This window comes from Dermochelys coriacea, chromosome 5 (genome assembly GCF_009764565.3).
Source record: "Dermochelys coriacea isolate rDerCor1 chromosome 5, rDerCor1.pri.v4, whole genome shotgun sequence".
NCBI lineage: Eukaryota > Metazoa > Chordata > Testudines > Dermochelyidae > Dermochelys > Dermochelys coriacea.
This window is the reverse complement of record NC_050072.1, coordinates 33,923,171-33,942,579: the sequence shown is the minus strand read 5'-3', so window position 1 is coordinate 33,942,579 and position 19,409 is coordinate 33,923,171. Positions and strand designations below refer to the sequence as shown.

Genomic DNA, 19,409 nt, shown 5'->3' with positions numbered 1-19,409 from the left:
ACCTCTCCCTACACCCCTCTCCTCCCAACAAAAGCTGCTATGGCAGCTCTCAGGGGTTTTCAGCAGTATTGCCTACTAATATGATAGTGTTAGTCTGGTCTGGAGTGTTCTGTGATTTTGAGAGGCTGCCAAATTTTTCCCAAGAAAGAAAAAGGAAATAGTGTTTAACACTGTACAAATCAGGTCTTTTCAACACACAAAAGTTGAACATTTGGGGCCTGCAGAAATACATATAAAGAAAAGACATAACCTTCCTCCTAAACATTCTTTTGGCTGGCAAATAGAAGTGCCAGCTTTCTGAAGGTTAATGCTTCACTGAAAGACTTAATTGAATTTGTCTTTCATGTGAAGACATTACATATTCTTGCAGCAATATGTATTTCATTTGCTGGCTTTGAAGTTCTTCCCAGTAAAAAGGGAGTTGAACATTTTTCCAGCACACAAACTTTTAAGCATTTCTATACTGTATGATTAATTTATTCGAGCTTTATGGCAGCAGCTACATTTTGTGCAGAATTCAGAGTTTCCAAAGTGAATGGCAAAAAATCAGGAGCCAGTACTTGTTCAGAATTAAATTGACAGTTGGGATCAGCCAGAAGCTGGCAGTGCTAGGGAGCTACTACTTTCCCTAGCATGCTGTTGAATAGTGGAATTCCTAGAAGAGATCAACTCAGGAGTTAATGCTGCTCGAAACAATATTCACTCCCCTCCCCCACCTTCAACAGTCCTCAGCTGCGATGGGGAAGGGCAATAATTTTTGAACAATGGCACAATAAGGAACGAATTTAACATTTTTTTTCTTAATACTCTGTTTTACATTAGGAGACTACAAAACAACTTGCCTTTGTAATATTTCTAATTCAGTCAGTTGAAAGAGCTTGCACTACTTGTTAGCTTTGTGTTAAGAGATTTTCATTCCTTTTCTATTTCGTGTAATACAAGTGGTCATTATCTTAAAATCAGAGCCATTGCACCAAATAAGTCAAACACAAAAAATTTGGCAGCATTAAACATTATTCATTGAGCAATTCTTTATGCAAGTGTCAGACTAGAAGCTCTCCAGCCTGTGTTTATTCCTTCCATTGCTGGGAAAACAAAAAGCTCAATCTGGAGCTTGAATTTAGATCCTAATATAATACTTGCAAGATCTAAACTGTTTGGCATTTTCTTTACTTCAGTCTTCACTGAATAAAGATTTCCTTAATCAGGATTTCCGTGTTAACAGTTCTATAGGTTTTAATAAAGTTACTTTTCTACACAACATTTGAATATGACAATCTTCTCCAACAAGCTGAGGAAGTAATCAGATAATTAAGGTGCTGTGGAATCAATTATACTGAAGTCATTCCCTCTCAGAAAAACTTCACTATTATCTAAATTGCACACCTCAAAATATTCACTTTATTACACAATAAAATGTTTCATTATCTTTAGAGATTTTTATATAAAAATGATCTTCCAAATTCATGCTTGTTTGAATCTACTTCAAAAGTATGAAAACTGCATATTTCTAAATCTTTCCCTTATGGTTTTGATAACTACATCCTCAAAATAACTCAGATTTCTCAGTAAGCATTTCCATAAATTGTTGTCCCTCTTCAAGAATTTCACTGTTTTGAAAATTACTTTCAGAGATCTTGTGTATAAGAAACAGACCAGGCTTTGCAGATGACAGACTGGGGATAAGATGAACAGAAGCATGAACGTTTTTGCTATCTGACACTTGATATATTTTTCCTTCTAAAAATGAGGTAACTTGTGCCATTTCTGTTTAAGAAAGCATAGCTAGAAATATGAAAACTTTAGTTATGTATACAGTGGTCTAGCTGAGCTAATTCAAAAATGAACATTAAAAGCCTACATATATATGTTCACTTTTTATAAGTAGGTTACATTTTCATTATGTATAGTTCAAAGTAAACAGAACAAAATGTCAAATATATGCTAAGTAACAAAGAAAAAAATTGTTTGTCCATCTATATTTTCAACAGTTAAAAATAAGTGGAGTTGGTACTATCCTGTTCTGCTCCAAACCTATATTTAAGGTTTTTTTGGAGGGTGTCAGACCCAAGAATACAACAATAAAATATAATCCTTAATATCATTATACGGTTTCTATTTAACTAGTGTTGCTGTAACAAAAGGAACTTAAAAATGAAGTTTTACATTTCAAGGCTCACTATCATGAATCCCTGAGTCCACTACCACTGCATCCAGATTTAGTGTCTGCATTTTAAATGGATGTTTCAAATTAGAGGGTTCAGACTGAGGCTCAAGAGTTGCAAGTGGCTCTTTAATATATGTTGCAAAGAGCCACAGGAGACACATTAAAACACGGTGCGATTTAATTATTAACCAGTCTAAGTTACTAAGCAGTCAGGATGCTTTTACTATGTTATTAACCAATTGTAGTTGATAAAATACTTACTCATTTTACTGTAAGAGAGTGTGTGTGTGTATATTATACATATAATGAATTAACATTACTGTAGCTCTTTTCAGTAATGTTGATTGCTAACTTGGCTCCTGAACCAGTGAGGTCTGAGTGATACTGCTCTATAAATTTGTTTTAAGTTTAGTCAAATTAGCATTTTATTTGAGTGGCCTGAATGAGAAAAAAAACTATTCAATGCCAAATAAAAAGATAAATGATTGCCTGTGTTAATCATGTTCTTCTCTAAAAAAGCTGTTACAAAGCAAATAAAATAAGATATATATAATCAAGTGGATTTATTTTTTAGTTGCTGATCATATTCTATTTTTATAGTAAATTTCATACTGAAAATCCCAGAACACTTGCATGTTGAGATCAGCAGTGGTTTTTCCCAAGTGAATTATTCAGTCCAGGAACAGGGCTTACTGGATCAAAATAAACAGGACTACTGATACTCTTAATGTTAAGCATAGGCTGGGTCACCACATTCCAATCCTACAAGCAGATATGCTAGAGCTGACTCCTCTTTCTATGTTAAGTCCCATATACTTCACAGTCTCAGATCTGGGGTGAAGGGGTGATCAATAAGGTAACCACAGCATAAACCATATTATATAGAGTTAATACAAGTCTATGCTTCTCATCCTTCTTTCAGAAAGGCAATACTGAGGTCCTCTTTGTGACTGCTAAAAACCCAAAGGCATACATTTAAGGATAGGGCCCTCCATGTTCTGGCCCAATCCCAGAGCAGGGACCTCTACTTCCATTGCAGTTTTGGTTAGAAAAGGTACTAATTTCCTGTCCTAAGTTATAGTGTAATACTGCTGTGTTGTTTAACACTTGCTGACTTCTAGTGGTGAAGTATCCTGTATATGGTTTATATAAGTTTAAGGACTTAACTTTGCAAGTACATGTGCCAATATGGAAAGAACCCTTCGGCAAATACCTCTAACTATAAAGGTATCAGCATCAATGGAACTCTGCCAAGTGTAAGGAGTCTGCATTACTGTATCTAACTGGCGGATGATTTCATCCACTTTTTCCTGAAACCTGATGCATTTTTCTACATGTTACTTGTATATCATTTATGGAGTTTGATTCCACTACAGAAGTGTTTATGAACAAAATTTCCAGGCATCTTGTTTTCTGGAAGTATAAATTTCTTCCAGTAAACTAGCAGCACTGCAATAATAGTTAAAAGAAAAATCTATATTTTACAAATTTCATTCACTGCAGAACTCCCAATTCTAAACTTAAACAGAAATACTGCAAAGAAACAAAATCACTATAAATAAAGTGTTACTGAACTGCAAAAATAAGTTCTCTCACTTCTGAGAATTATACCTTTCCAAAAAACTGATATATTGGTTAGCTGTATTTATTTGAAGAGCTGTATTTGACAATACAGTACATGCTATCATAGTTAGAGGCACATAGTGTAGAACTGTGGAATTACAGTATTTTGACTTTGTACCTTTCATGTACTAGAAAAGGCTAAAGAATGTAGTACCACTGAACTTTTTTTAAATGAACTCATTTTTTCCACTCATGACACAAACAACCAGCAAGCCCTTCTGTCCCACAGTCTGGGATAGCATAATTCAACAAATTATACCAATGTAAAGATATTTTAATCCAACCAAATTAAAGGGGGCACTAGCTATCCATGCCAAATACAAGCTCAGAGCTGTAGTCTGGTCTTAATTATAAAAATAGCATTATCCTGAAGATTATTGTAATATTTAATAATGACCACTGATGTTTGCTTACCAACATACTGGCCTAATACAGCTATCTCAAGGGAGAAAACACTTATGCAGTATTTAGACACAGTGAAACCATTTAGTGCTATAAAACTAACTTTTCAGATTTAAGACTATTTATTGCAACTTGGTTCTGCCATGTGCTGAGTATCTGTCAAATCATATTGACTTTAATGTGAGCTGAGGGCACTCCAACCCTTGCTAGTGGCTCAGGACCTTGCCCAATAAAACTACAGCCTTTCAACAAGAATGTCTTTTTTTTTTTTTTTTTTTTAAAGTGAAATAGTGCTAATTGTTAGAGAAAAATTCAGTGATTACTTATAATTCCTCAAATAGATAAATGTTCAATAGGAGTTGAGGGCGTTCAAGACCTTGCATGATTGAGCTCTAAGGCCAAGATTCCTATAATCAGATTTCCAAAGTGGACCACTGCAACTCACTACAGTTAATTCAAGTTATAATTAAAGGGCTGCCCCTAAGTTGAGTTCTATCAGTTATATTTAAAGAATAAGAATAAAAAAACCTAAATTTGGGGCCATGCCTTGCCTGACAACTGAGTATTATTTGTATGTAAAAATTACACTATTATGCTTGAACGCCTCCCCCACCCAAAACCCCTCCTTAATTGTGTTTCAGATTCTGAAGATTCCCTCCCTTTCCCCTCCACGAAACTTTTTTTCCAAACTATAAACTCCAGGAAATATTGGATTACTGTTTGATCACCTCAATTCTGAGCATCTTTAATAAATATGGATAAATAGATTAAATAAAATTGGGAAATAACGAAGTTAACTTTTTCTAACCATCATTACCTTCAAAAAGGCCAAAGTCCTGCCTCTAATTAGATCTTCTATTTCCAAGAGGTATTGTATTGTACCTACCTGTTTTTAAAAACATCTACATGAGAATACCAAATTGTGAGATTGTAATGCAAGCCATTTATCTATTGCCAAAAGGATTCCTGGGGAAGCTATGGACTTAATTCTGCAAACCTTACTCATGCAAGTAAGGGTTTGCAGCATGATCCCAATGCTGATTCATTAGAAAACAGTTAATTAAAGCTGGAGCGTCTGATTTATAGCATATAAACCAGCATATAGCACAACTTTCTGGAGCTCACATGACAGGGATCTGAAGTAGTGCATTTAAAGAAATGTTAAAAGCATGGCACATACAGCTTCACACCTTGACCTTCAGTTGCCATCATGTCTAAAGAGATATTGTCAATTCAATTTTTTTTGTTTTTGTTAAAGTTTCCATTTCTGATAGAACAGTATTAAATATTGCCAAATTCAGCCAAATGGCTGGACTCATGACGAAGAGAGATCCACATCTGGTATTCTTCCCATCCCTACTACAATCTACTCCTTTTTACATCAGTAATGTATGGCCCCTGGGTTCCTGACCTAGTTGTCAACATAGCCCTTCAGATGGGCAAGCCTTGGATAGCTGATTGAAAAGTATCAGTATTCTTTATAATATGATACCTAACATGTTGCTTCCCATACTTTGTAGTATTGTTTGCAAGCACATAAATGTGACATTTTAGTGTTTTTCCCCTCTTAATTTATTATCCTTTTTTGTACATTCACCAAAAGGCAGAGAAACTCATCTGCTTTAAAATACCTAATCAGCAGCTTTCAGGAACCAAATCAGAGAATTTTATATTAGTTTGTTGTGCTCTTGGAGATCCAGAGTGTAGTTTGTACAAACAATGGTCAACCCCAACCTATAGTATACCCATCATCATCATCACCACAGCAAGTGCAAATATATATGACTATCCAGTAGAGTGTGTTGAACAAAACCAGACACCTAAAAAATACTGTCCTCAAAAAGTTAAATTGCATGCCATGGCACATCTGCTTGCAGTATTTGGAAAGGAAGTGCCATGACTGTCACTTTAGTCTTATTATGCTATGAGGGAAGGGTGGAGTGAGCCATCATCATCAATCCTCTTCAGAACTGGATTCCTCCTCTTGGTCAGAGAGCTCAGCAACAGGGAAACGCAGGATAGCTGCTACCCCTGTCAGCTGGCCAAGCTGCTCCCCAGACACATGGAGGCTGGAGAATATGCGCACTGTGCCCATGTTCTCCCGCACACTATCTACCAGCCGCACATATCGGCTGCGAGAAGCCACATCCTGGTGCCTGAAGAGCTCATCACTGATCAACAGGGTATCAATGGCCATGGCCTCATTGGCTTTTTCCACATGTTTGAGGCCATAAAAAGCTCGGTCAGGCTCATGTTGCAGCATCTTGTAGAAGTCATCCAAGGCTTTGACCTCACCAGCTGCTTTGGTGTCAGAGAGACGGCTGGCCACAGCTGGGTCACAAAGAGCTTCCTTCAGCGCATATTTATGTCCCGAGGAGGAGTGGACCTACAATAATAAATGTTACAGATAGAAGAAAAAGTGGATCATTTAGTCCATGTTGATTACTTAGTCTTATATGTTTCACTTGTGAACTGAAATTTTCCATCGTCAGTCTTTTTATCAAGGTGAATTTTTTTCAGAAATATTGAACAAAATCTCTTCAGCTACCTCTGAATTTAGCAAGAATAGAAAAAAAATGCTTCTATCGTTCAAGATTTGTTTTAAACATCCTGGGATCTTGAGCACTGGCCTAGAACAAAAAACATCTGAAACTAGATAGAGTAATTCTCAATAGGAACTAGTGCTTTTGCTACATTTGAAAAAAAAATAAAAAAGAAGAAAAGAAAAGAAAAAGATGGGTTGTTTTTCCTCTCTAAAGTTCCATCTCTGAAACAATATACCAACTGTTTAGAAAAACAAGAACCTGCTACGGCTACAGATATATGCTTCAGAAGAGGCATGCATTGCACATGCTGCAGATGCTTTTCAATAGTGATTGGACCCTGCTCCTCATAACACCTGATACATATCCATGTTAAAACAAATGCCCATTTTATACTTCTAAAGCTATTTTAATGCACTGGGACCTCCAAAGGCTTTGAAACTTGATTTTGGATTAAGGACCTGCTTAATCTAGGAAGCCAGTAGTAGTAAATTCAGGAAGCCAAGAAGATCTGGATTTCTTATTTTTTTCATCCTCCTTCAAAAAATACCCAAGAAGTCAGATGAAAAATAATTAGTAAATGAAACCTTAAGGTCATGCAGACAACAAAAGCCAAGAGAAACAAATATTAACGTTTTCAACAGCAATGTTAACTCAGCCCTGCCAGTTACAAGTATGTTTTCATTTGCTTTTTTTACAGTAACATTAAATTTGTCATTAAACACTCATGATTAGGGCCCTACCAAATTCACAGCCATGAAAAACGCGTCACGGACTATGAAATCTGGACTCCCACCGTGAATTCTGGTCTTTTGTGTGCTTTTACCTTACACTATATAGATTTCACGGGGGAGACCAGCATTTCTCAAATTGGGGGTCCTGGCCCAAAAGGGAGTTGCAGGGGCGTTGCAAGGTTATTTGGGGGCACGTGGTATTGCCACCCTTACTTCTGTGCTGCCTTCAGAAATGGGTGGCCGGAGAGCGGCAGCTGGTGGCTGGGCACCCAGCTCTGAAGGCAGGAAAGAAGTAAGGGTGGCATACCAAAACCATACCATGCCACCCTTACTTCCGTGCTGCTACCTTCAGAGCTGGGCGGCTACAGAGTGTCAGCTGCTGACTGAGGATCCAGCTCTGCAGGTAGCAGTGCAGAAGTAAGGGTACCAATACCATACCATGCCGTGCCGTGCCAGCCTTACCTCTGCACTGCTGCATTTAATTATCTAATGCTTTATCTAGTCTAGATTTAAATGTCCCAAACGAAAGGACACCTACATTCCTTACTAGCCCATCATTTAAAATCTCACGAAAAATAAGTTTCTCATGATGTTCAGCCTAAGTTTTCTTTGTGTTAATGTCACTTTACTTAACACCTTTTTGTTACACTGCATAACTCTTCACTCTTTTTGGATTTCCCAATTTAAGGGTTACTTATCCACTTTACCTGAAGGAATTTGGACCGGTTCTCTAGCAGCAGCTTGTTGTCAGTCTTGACTGCCTGCTGGAACATGTAGTCACAGAACTGTTCTCTTACGAACCCCGGGCTGGCCACCAGAATACATTTCACAATCTCAAAGTTGATATGACGCTGGATTGCCTGCACCACCTGCTCATAGAATCTCTCCAGTGCTCGGTCATGTTGACTGCAATTACCCTTTCGTTTTCTGGGGATGTTCACTTCAATCTTGGCCCGGGTCAGTGTCATGCTGGGGGTAACGAGACAGATATAAGCCAGCCCCTCCTGCATGACCACGGCTGCCACATCAGCGCTCCAGCTTGGGTCACAGGCCTGCTCAATGCGCTCCAGCACCACACTGTCCCACTGCTTCTTGGCTAGCGTGAACTGGCGATTGGGCTCCAGCTCGATGGTGTGGTAGGCTCCCATCTTGACGTACTCATTCTCCTGGATGTTGGTCCCTTTGACCCGCAGCTGGCAGGCCTGCGAGTCAAAGTCAATGGTCTCCACGCAGAGAGTGAGGGTGGTGCGGATGCGGTTGCTGCCCACGCTGCCCGTGGCAGACTCTGTCTGCACCTTGCGGATGGTGGATGCCCGCAGGCTGTCGCCCACCTGCAGCAGATTGTAGGTGTGCCATATGTCCTCGGGATCCTCGGGGATCAGGGTCACCTGCCCCGCGTTATCCTTCTCGATGTCCTTCCTCACCAGCTTCATCCTGCCGCTGCCCGGCCTGCCCCTCTCTGATCTCACCGGGAAACGGGGATAGCACGGCGCCCCGCACCCGGGACAGGCGCTGGCTCCTCAGCCTACACACGGGCCGCCTTGGGCCTCGCACGGCCTGGGGGCCCTGCGTCCTCTCAGCGGGAGGGCGACGGGGGCAGCGCTGGCCCACACAGCGAGGACAGAAGCCTCTCGGAGGGGACACGTGGGACGAGTCCGGCCGGCTCGAGACCGGCGCCGGACCCCTCCCGCGAACGGGCTGCGCCGAACCGCGCTGATCCCAGCGGCGCTTGACGACACTGCGCAGTCACTCAGTGAGGGGCGGCGGCGACACCGGGACGCGCCTGCGCACTGGCTGGTGACAAGACGCGGCACCGCCAAAAGCAGCCGGCGACAGCAGCAGCCTTCGCGCGTATGCGCCAGCTGGGCAGCTTCTTCACACAGCGCATGCGTACACTGCCGACCCGGAGCGGAGACGTTGAGATTACTTCCGGCGCATTTACGGCAGCCGGCTCAGGGAGCCCGCAGCGAGTCCTACTCACGCATGCGCACAGAAAAGCCGGGCGCCGCCGACGCCGATGGCACCTTCCCGCGCGCGCCTTTAGCGCATGCGCGGAACGTGCCCGGGCCGCGAGGCGGGAGCCAGGTTTGGGGTGGACGTTCGGGGTTGGATTCGGCGGGTACCGAGGCTGAGGCGGCGGCCGCGGCCCGGACAGAAACGGGATCGGGGTGGCGCACGTGGCCCTATCACCGTTGTTCTGAGGGGAGCTGCGCTTGCGCTTGCCCTCGCCCTCCAGGCGGCTCGTGGCCCAGCCCCTGCTCCCAGGCTCCGCTGCCCCGAGCAGTTCCTGACTCAGGCAGTGCGGGCCGTGCGAGGACCGTGCGGCACCTGGTGGAAGGCAGCGAGGTGGAGCCTCTCTCGCCTTGCTTGACAGCCGGGCCTGCCTGGATGCACGGCCTTGCTCTGTTCCACTTCCCTTTGGCACAAAGCTAGAGTAACACCACAAGCGTAGTCACCGGCTGGCTCTCCCATTTCATAGTGATTAGTAATAATATCTACATTTTATACAGCGCTTAACCATCAATAGCGCTCAAAGCACTTTACAAAGGAGGTTGGAATCATTACTCCTATTTCACAGATGGGGAAACTGAGGTGCAGAGAAGTGACTTGCCCAAGGTTACTCAGCAGTTCAGTGGCAGAGCACCCAAGGCTCCTGAGTGGAGTTCTTGGGCTCCCACAAGTTGCCAGTGTTACAGTTCCCACAACAAGCCAAATTTGTAGACTAACTAAGTTACATATGAAGCTAGATATATGGCTTGTGTTATACAAGAGGTCAGATAACATGATCACACTGCCCCTTCTGGCCTCGGAATCCATGAAGGATAAAACTGTGTCTTGGGAAATGTTAAAAAGCAGCATTGTGCCAGCTAGAGCAGGGGTTTTCAACCTTTTTTCTTAGGTGGACCCCTAAAACATTTCAAATGTAGATGGGACCCCTTTGGAAATCTTAGGCATAGTCTGCAGACCTCCTCAGCGGTCTATAGACCACAGGTTGAAAGCCACTGTGCTAGAGGAAGCAAAATAATAAACTATATTAAGTGCAGATCATTCACATAAGAATTTATCTGTGAATAAAATATCAGGGTTAGTAAAAGTTAGAAAATAAAAACTAACTGTCTTGGTTCTTTTCCCTGTGCATATGCACAGCGTAGCACTATGTATATACTGAAAAAGTTGCAGAAAGAATTGGGGCATTTTTTCCACAGTAGTATTGGAAAAAATAAGGAACTTTTTCCTAGCATGGAATTTTTTAAAAACGTACTTAATTCTATTATATCTTGAATTCCAAAGGTTGTTATGATAGAGGCAATCAATTGAGAAACTCAGGCCCTGAGACACTGAATGTACTCCTCATTTAAGGCCTTGTCTACGTGGAAAATGGAACTGAAATTAGAGGTGCAGTTTGCACTTTCAGGTATTTCAGTACAAGCCTTAGTAGAAAACTCTTATTTTGGAATCATTTGTTTATGTAAAAAATTAATTCTTAGCAAGTAACAAGACCAGTCTTTTAGTTATGCAAAAAGGGTAGAGGCCTGGAATCCTTTGAAAAAAGGAATCAAAGAAGCAATCACATTAAGAGAAACCTGGAAGGAACAGAAAGGAAAGATGTAACAATGATTGCTAGTTGACTGTGGGCAACAACCATCCAAGAAGTGAGGATGAGGTTTCAATTTCTCCCTCTTTGTACCTGCTAGTGGAGGGGATTACATGTTGCACTTCTCTAATGGGAGTGGCAGGGAACATACTTTTTCTGAGCATTTGGGAGGTCTGGGGCTATGCTTGATAGACACAATGGAGTCAAAACATTAGTTCAATCTTCAAAAAGAGCAGTTAATGCTGAAAGTGAAATTAAAACCACAAACTGAAAGGGCATATTAGTGAGCCAAGTTGTCTTTTTCCTGTTACTAATCTTTTTTCTGTTCTGTCAAGAGCAGGCATGGAAGCATCTAACAAAGTTTTAAAAACCATAAGGTATTTGGAAGGAAAATATCAGAGGTACATGAATTGGGGAGATAGCTAATCCAACACAAAGTAAGCAATGTGGACAGGCTTTAATTGATATTCTTCCATCCCTATGATTTCTTACGTTCTTGTAATCTAGATTTATATTCATACAATGAACAGATAGATAATATTAAGGAACAGATACTTATTTTTGTCGTGGGGAAAGCATAGTCCGCATCTACTCTGAGGCTTATGTTGTTATGTGATATTGTATATGCATCTAGTGGCTAACATAACAGTGCACAGTCAATGCTCTTTATAGAAGTCGCAGCATATGTATATTATAGCAATATTGATAGTAAGAATATGGGCCAGAATTTTCAGACCTGTGCTCCTAAATTATGCATTCTGATCACCTGCATAAATATTAAAGAATCAAGTTAAATATTTTAAGAATGAAACTAATACAACTTCAGTAGACAAACACACACATTTTAGCCTGTTTTGTCAACTTCAGATATTCTACCAACATCTAAAGTTAGCCATTCATATGTCACTATTGACTTGTTCCAAGATCTCAGTGATAAATACTAATGCTCTCATTATTTAATTAAAAAATTAACAACATACAGGGATCTCTGAAAAACAGAAAAAGATCAAACTGCTAGGTCCCATATTCTACAAATCTTTACTCACCTGAATAGTCCTATAGAAGCAAAGGGGACAACATGCGTGAGTAAGGGTTACTTCCCTAGGTAAATTTTGGAAGATCTCTAAACGATTATTGTTCCAGATGATTGAAGGGTAGCAAATATTGTACTTGTGTATAAAATGGTTCTGGGGAGTATTACAGACCTGGAAGCCTTACCCTGTACCTGGCAAATTGGATGAACAATTGAAAATCAAATAATAAAACACTTGAAGTTCATGATATGATAGCATCTAGCCAACAGGGTTTCTGCTAAGGAAAATAATGTCTCATTAATCTCTTAGATGCCATCATTAAAGTAATAGATAAAGAAAAACCACTTGACTATTTAGATTTATCAAAAGACTTTTAACAAGGTCCATCAGAAAAGACTATTAGAGTAGCTAAGTAGTCATGGGATGGGTGGTGAAGTAATGTCATGGATCAAAAACTGTCCAGAAGACAAAAAGTAGTAATAAAAGGTCAATTTACATCATAGCAAAAAGTGAATAGCCAGGTGCCTCAAGGTTCTGTACTAGGTCCAGTGTTGTTTAATATATTTATTAAGACCCTGGAAAAGATAACGTGAGTAGTGAGGTGGCAATATTTGCAAATGACGCAAAGTTATTTAGGTTAGATCAGGACCAGAGGGGACTATGAGGAACTTCAGAGACCTCAACAAGGTAGATGAATGGGCAACATGATGGCAAATGGAGTTTGATGTTGACAAATGTAAAGTAATACAAGTGCAGGAGACAATGTAAACTACTGCACCTTAGAAGGTTCTAACTTAAATGTATCAACTCAGGAAAGGATGCTGAGTATCACTGTAGACATCTGAAGAGAGATCTCTGCTCAATATGTAGCTGCAGTCAAAAATGCAAATGATGTTAGGTTGCATAAGGAATGGGGTGGAGAACAAGAGAAAAAGTATTTTAATCCCTTTTATATAAATCAATGGTGCAGAGAAGAGTGATGAGAATGACTAAGAGGCATGGAAAAACTCATGTGAAGAGAGAGTGAAATAAATGGAATTATTTAATTTAGAACTGAGATAAATCAGAGGGGACATGCTAGAAGTATATAAAGTAATGAAGAGTGCTTTGTTTCTCCCTGTCTCCTAACATGAAAGCAAGGGAACATTTAATGAAATTAAAAAGTGGCAAATTCAGAACTGATAAAAGGAAACACTTTTTCACGCAATACATAATTAGACTGAAATTCTCTACTCCTGGAAGTCATTGAGGCCAAGAATTTAGCAGTATTCAAAAAGGGATTGGAAGTTTATACAGATCAGAATCTCCAGAGTTATCATAAGGGAATAGCAAAAATTCTGAGAGGGATGTTAAACCTTATGCTTCAAGGTTTAAGCCAATCTCTAACTACTAGAGTTCAGGATGAGGTCTAATGGGGGGAAGATTGTAATAAGATGAGGCCCTGAAACATAAACCCTTGGTATCAGAGGACCGGTCTGAGGCCTGAACTGAAGTAATGGTCAAGACTTGGCTAACAAAGCAAAGTTGAGCTGTGAACCAGAGGCAGGACCTGCTTTCAAAAGTTGGGAAGAAGAAGGCTGCTAATTGGACGTATACACATATCTAAAGGGTATCAAGTACTAATAGGATAAACTGGTGCGAGGATGGCACCAGAACAGTCCGGCATGAACACATTCCACAGAGATAATGAGGAACAGGCTGACCAATCCTAAAAGACAGGGTCAACAGGATAATATGATAGATAGACTTGTTTGTTCGTACCAACATGTACCAGGAGAGAGGCAGCACCCCAACACACAGAGGGGTTGTACCTCGATGTGTCGCTTGTTTGTACCTGTGTATAAGAATGCATCCCTGAGTGGATGTCTTTGTCTGACCTAGGGAGCACTGGTAAATCCTGCCACTGACTGAGCTGGTCCATTGTCAGGGAGCACATATGTACTAGCAGAACTGTAGATATCTGATCCAGGGAGCTAGAGACTGTGTTTCGTTTGGCAATAAACCTGGCCGGGTGCCTTTGTACCTTATCAGAGTCTGTGGTCATTGTGGGTTTTCTTGGGATCTGTTGTGCCAGCTCTCTGCGCAGAGCCAGGACAGCACACAGAGGGAACACACACATGCAGTCGACTGTTATCATTGAACATTGCAGAGCACCACACCAGTGGTGTATGACAACACAGATTATCCCACATCTGCTGCTGTGGAGTTCGTACACCCTCTGAAGCATCTAGTGCTGACTGCTGTTGGAGGCAAAATACTGGACTAGATTAACCTCATTTCTGATTTGGTATTAGAATTGCTAAGTTTCTAAGACTGAGTCCTAAGTATGATGCAAAGGATACTATTAAATGGGGTTTATGAATAAGAGGCCTAATGTTCCATTCTGTAAACATTTACAAACATGCTTAACTATTCGCATGTGTAATCCCATGCAAGTTAATGGGACAACTCAGAGGTGTAAAGTTAAGCAAAGTTAAACTGTTAGGATTGGGTCCTATATTTGTTCATTCTTTTCAATTACAAAATTGTACACTCTAGGTGGGGGTTGTGTTCAGGTTTTCTTTAGGAGTTTAGCTGTATAAATGTAAATCTTCTCTTTTATTTGACAGCTTAACTATATGCATTATTATATATTTTCAAATTGGGGATCTTTCCTTTACTCTTTGGGCCCAGTCCTGTAATCTTTACTCAGACCAGCAGTCCCACTGATGTCAACGGAACTGCTGCATCTTAAAGGACAACTCACATAAATGTTTCAGCAGAAGGGCCGAATATCTCTAAATAATAGATAAATACTCAGTTCATGCAAGTTTTGATCTGTTCTGTGTGTCAAAACTAAACAAGATTGCTATGTTTCATAGTGACTACAAGAGAGATTGCAACTCAACACATACAGTAATCAACTTCTGTTGTGCAGTGGAGAGAAGCAGACATTTCTAGGGATACTGGATTCTTTTTTCAAGCAAACAACTGTGAAAACTTTATTCATATTTGGAACAATGATCCGCAACTATGTTTATAGTGACTTTTTAATTGTAAATAGGATAATTATAATTTAGAGAGATTGTCAGTTTATTTCCTATTTCTATCTGAAAATGTTGTGCCTATTCTTAAAATAATCATCATCTCAGGTTACTATAACTGAAAGATAAATATTTTGCTATGTATTTCCAATGTATTTCTTTTTTGCATTTGACAATTGTTATCAGGTTATTTAAGTCAATGGGCCAGATCCTCACCTGTTTTAAACTTTGAAGACCTATGACAATTTACATAACTGAGGAACTGGTCTCTTGCAACTACTTGCTTGTGTAAAATTAAGCACAAGCATAATGCTTGTAGAATTGAACTCAGTCATTTAAACAGTTTCCCTGTTATTTTATGTAGGTCTTTTTTGTGGAAGACATGGGAGAGACAAATATTTTTTTAAAAATAGGAAATTGTGATTGTAAAACCATATAAACTGGCAGGGAGACTAAAGAGCAGGACAAAAATGGACAGTTATTTTACCTGAAACTATTTTTAACTGATTTAAAAAAAAACAAACAAACTAGATTTCAAGTTGAGAGTGTCTCTTTAAGCAGAATTTAAATTTTAAATAAAGCAATAGTAAATTCTGACTTCCCAACATATCAAATTATTTTGCCTGTTTCTGCAGCATAGGGTGACAATTTAAAACAGAAGGTGCAGTATTAAGATACAATAAGTTAATGAGAGGTGCAAAAGTCAGGAGTTCTGCTTAAAATCTGAAGTTACAATGTGACAGTTGAACTTCATATGTGGTAAGCAATCTCTTGAACACAGAGATCAATACAGCCTAGTTCATTAAGAGCTTCTGGAAGCAGTAAATTGCTTCTTATAATAATTTTGTATAAAAATATACTACAAGCAGGATATTGCACCCATGGCCTGATCTTGTATCCATTGAGCTCAAGAATGTGTTGTTCATTTTAATGGGCAAAAGTTTTAACCTCTGGAGAGATAAATATTATCTCAGTAAGTTTGAGGAACACATAGCTGAGTTGTGTGGCACCAGAAACCTGGTCCTGATCCCAATGAGACATTGAGACTTATGCCTTTGACTTCAGTAGGGAAGGACCCTATGACCAAGAAGACATCTGCTAAGTACCCATTACTCTGCATTATATTTTTTCATCAATTATATTTTTAAAAATTTCAGAAAATTCAAAAGTACCAAGAGCTCAATCAGAAATGTGAAGGATTATATGTTTTCTCCCATTCATTCTCAGAGAGAAAGACAGATTTGTAGGTGTAGGACCTATGAGCTCTTGCTACGCTCACTCCCCCACCCCTACCTTTTCTAGCTTTCTGTTTGGTTTTCCTAGATAATTTAAAGGGTTCTATTTTCTTTTTAAATATAGCAGTTCAGTACTTGATTTTCAAGCTTTCCAAACAGTACAATAAATAAATAAAATTAAATAAAAGGTGTGTATAGTGTGTGTTAACATGATTTTCTGAAGTTTCCTCTTTTTGATTAGATAATATCTTGTTTGCAATTGGGTCACTCAGCTCTTCTTAGTCAAACCAAAGTTGCACCATCAACTTGTTTTTCATTGCTTATCTTAGATCAGAACCTGTATGAAGAGTAGCTGGCTAAAACAGAATCCAGACAAGACTGAGGTGACACTGGTAGGAAGAAGGGTTGTGACCAGTATATCTTGGACTTGTGAAATCGCAACAGTTCAGAACAAGACAGGGGGCTCTGAATGTGAAAGAGGTCTCTGAATGCAAAAAGCTGTGGGGAGAGCAATTGAGAAATGATGGGAGAGAAATTGTTATGGACAAGAGGAAAAGAACAGAGAAGAGGTAGTGAAGGCATAAGAAAAGAAGGGATGGAATAGTTCTATCACTTTCAACCTGTATTTAGCTTGTCTATGTGGCTTGTAAGTTCTTCTGGGTAGGGACCATCTGCTACTCTGTGTTTTCATGTCTACTCTGTGTAGCCCATTCTTGGTTGGTCCTTAGAAACTATGATAATAAACATGGTTAATAAATAATAATTCATTAGTGTGCCTGTGAAGAGAGAGCTCCAGTAGAGAGAAGGCTCAGGGGCTGTGTAGAAACAGATTGAGAGTGAGTGAGGGTGAAAGTTGAGGAAGCCTCATTGTTTTGATATTAAAATAATCTCTGTGTATGCAATGGTATTACAATTGTCATAAAGGTTAGGCATAGTTAAGATAATAGCACTATTAATTTGTCCACATTGCACATACGTGAAAGAACCTTAACTTTTGCAGTTCTTGACTTCATTTAAATTTGCACTTTTCTTGCTGTACCATCTGTAGCCAATACAAGTGTTAACTTTTCAGTTCCAGATGGAAAAGGAGTCCAGAGATAAATATTTCAAACTGCTGTTGCTGCATATCCTCCCTTCACAAAGAAACACCACCATCACTTGCACAAAACCAAGTATAAGGATTTGGAAAAGGATCATATAATAGTTTAGGAGATAATTATAATAACATGATATACATTTACAAAGTGCTACCTGTCAACTGCATGGTAAACCTAGTTTACTACACTTGTTCAGGTTTCTACATGAATCTCATTTCAGAACAATCCCAAAGTGAAGAAAAGAGTTACAAAACACTTTCAACAATATAAAATTATCTTATCCTCCCCCTGGCCCCCTGTCTCTCTCCATTTGGATGATTTATATAAAGCTTATTTCTTCTTGCTTATTGGTTAATTTCAGACGTTCTCAGCTCAATTATTTTGGCTTGCTCACACTGTAAGAAAACTGTACCCCAGAGAGCCAAATTCCACAGTTGTGTGAATGTTTGCATTTCCTCAACTCATTTCCATTTCCTTGAATTTTCTCTCTCCAAATACAAATGGTTTAGCCACAAATCCCTCAACATATCAGAAATTGTTGTCCATACTTGAATCGCTGCCCACCCACCCCTTTTTTTTTGCAAAACAAAAGAAATCCCCAACAACATTAAGACCTTACATGGAAATACTACATGCTTAATGGGCTGAGCTATCGTCCCTGTAACCTTTTCTCTCTCTCTCTCCCACAGTCACTCTGAACAGTTAACATTTCCCTTCGCAGTCAACGATATCAGAAAACAAGAAAAAAAGTTCACATTCATAAATGTTGTTCCTACATACCCCACCCTTCGCCCAGCAGCTTCTACTTGTATTGTTCTCGTCTCCCATCCCTCCTGCTTTTTGAGTATTTTCCCTAGATCCTAGGGTGTAAAGGAGACTTGACGCCCAGCGAGGAAAAGTTTCTTAAAAACCCACTCCCAAGAGCCGTCTTAAACTGGGGCACTCTGAGCGGAGTGAGGTTGCTGGGGATGATGGATGCAGAGATTTGAAGCGACTCTGGGATGCTATATCCTGAGAGATTCATCCTCCCCAAGAAGGGAGCCTCCCTGCAGAGGAGCGAGACTTGGCAGATCTGGGTCTTCAGAGAAGAGGGAAAGAGAGAGAGAGAGAGAGAGATTCTCTCACCTGTCAGAATCCCGCATGGGACAGCGACCCCTGGGCTTCTGCTACGGAGGGGCTGGGAGCCCATGGCTGCAGTGGCAAGGATAGCCCGTGAAGGAGCACAGGGCCGGGGGGCAGCAGATCCCCTGGGCTAGCTGGGTCGTTCACACGCTGCCTGTTAGGGAGAAGAGCTCAGTGCGCTGCAACTGCCTCTGGTCCCCTCTGCATCTGCAGCAGCAGCCGGGCTAGGCATTTCCTGTTTGTTGTTTCAGTCCCTTTAAGTTTTCTCTTCTCATCAAGAAGAGTTGCGCCCCCCGCAACCCCAAACGGTTTCTGAGCCTTTGAAACCCCCACGTGGCAGGATCCCAGAGCGGAGAGACATGTACAAATAAAGTCAGAGCTCAGTGTTTAGGCTAAAGTCTGCAGGGAGCAGAGCAAACCTTAAAGGGACATATGCACTTTTATAATTCATGGGTGTCTCCTACCGGCTAGCCCGCACCCAGGATGGGAGTGGGAGGGCAGTAGGAGAGAGCTGGATGTCCGGCTGTAGATTACAACTGGTGTGTCATTGGTCTGGTGCCCCTTCCTCCCCTCCGCATATGAAACAAATCAAAGAGATGAAGAGAAGTGCGTTAAATCCAGATTACAAGACACTTCCAGGCTGAGAGCGGCTTTTGTTGGGCTAGTTTTATTTCACCTACGTCACTCTCTAAAAATGTGTACGTGCTGTACCATAGTCCTAAAGCCGGTCACTTGCTTGTAGGAGAAAATCGGGGACATTTTCCCCTCCCCTTCCAAACTACGTGTTGCCGGGATCTAAATTTTCAGTGGCTTCCCAGACAGAGGATGCATGCA

At 40.4% G+C, this 19,409-nt stretch overlaps 2 protein-coding genes across 2 annotated transcripts in view; both read right to left on the bottom strand.

Moving 5' to 3' along the window:
- ITGA1 (integrin subunit alpha 1) overlaps positions 1-19,159 on the bottom strand; it is a 129,537-nt gene extending 110,378 nt beyond the window's left edge. Inside the window, exon 1 of the mRNA XM_043514359.1 lies at positions 18,579-19,159. Coding sequence (XP_043370294.1) covers positions 18,579-18,642 — 64 coding nt within the window. The 5' untranslated portion in view covers positions 18,643-19,159. The remainder of the gene's footprint in view (positions 1-18,578) is intronic.
- PELO (pelota mRNA surveillance and ribosome rescue factor) lies at positions 1,217-9,905 on the bottom strand. The gene is made up of 2 exons (XM_038402163.2): positions 8,177-9,905; positions 1,217-6,578 (listed from the first exon to the last, which is right to left on the bottom strand). Exons 1-2 carry the CDS (start codon positions 8,900-8,902, stop codon positions 6,147-6,149), a joined length of 1,158 nt encoding a protein of 385 aa, XP_038258091.1. The 5' UTR covers positions 8,903-9,905; the 3' UTR covers positions 1,217-6,146.
- Positions 19,160-19,409: the final 250 nt, after the last annotated feature.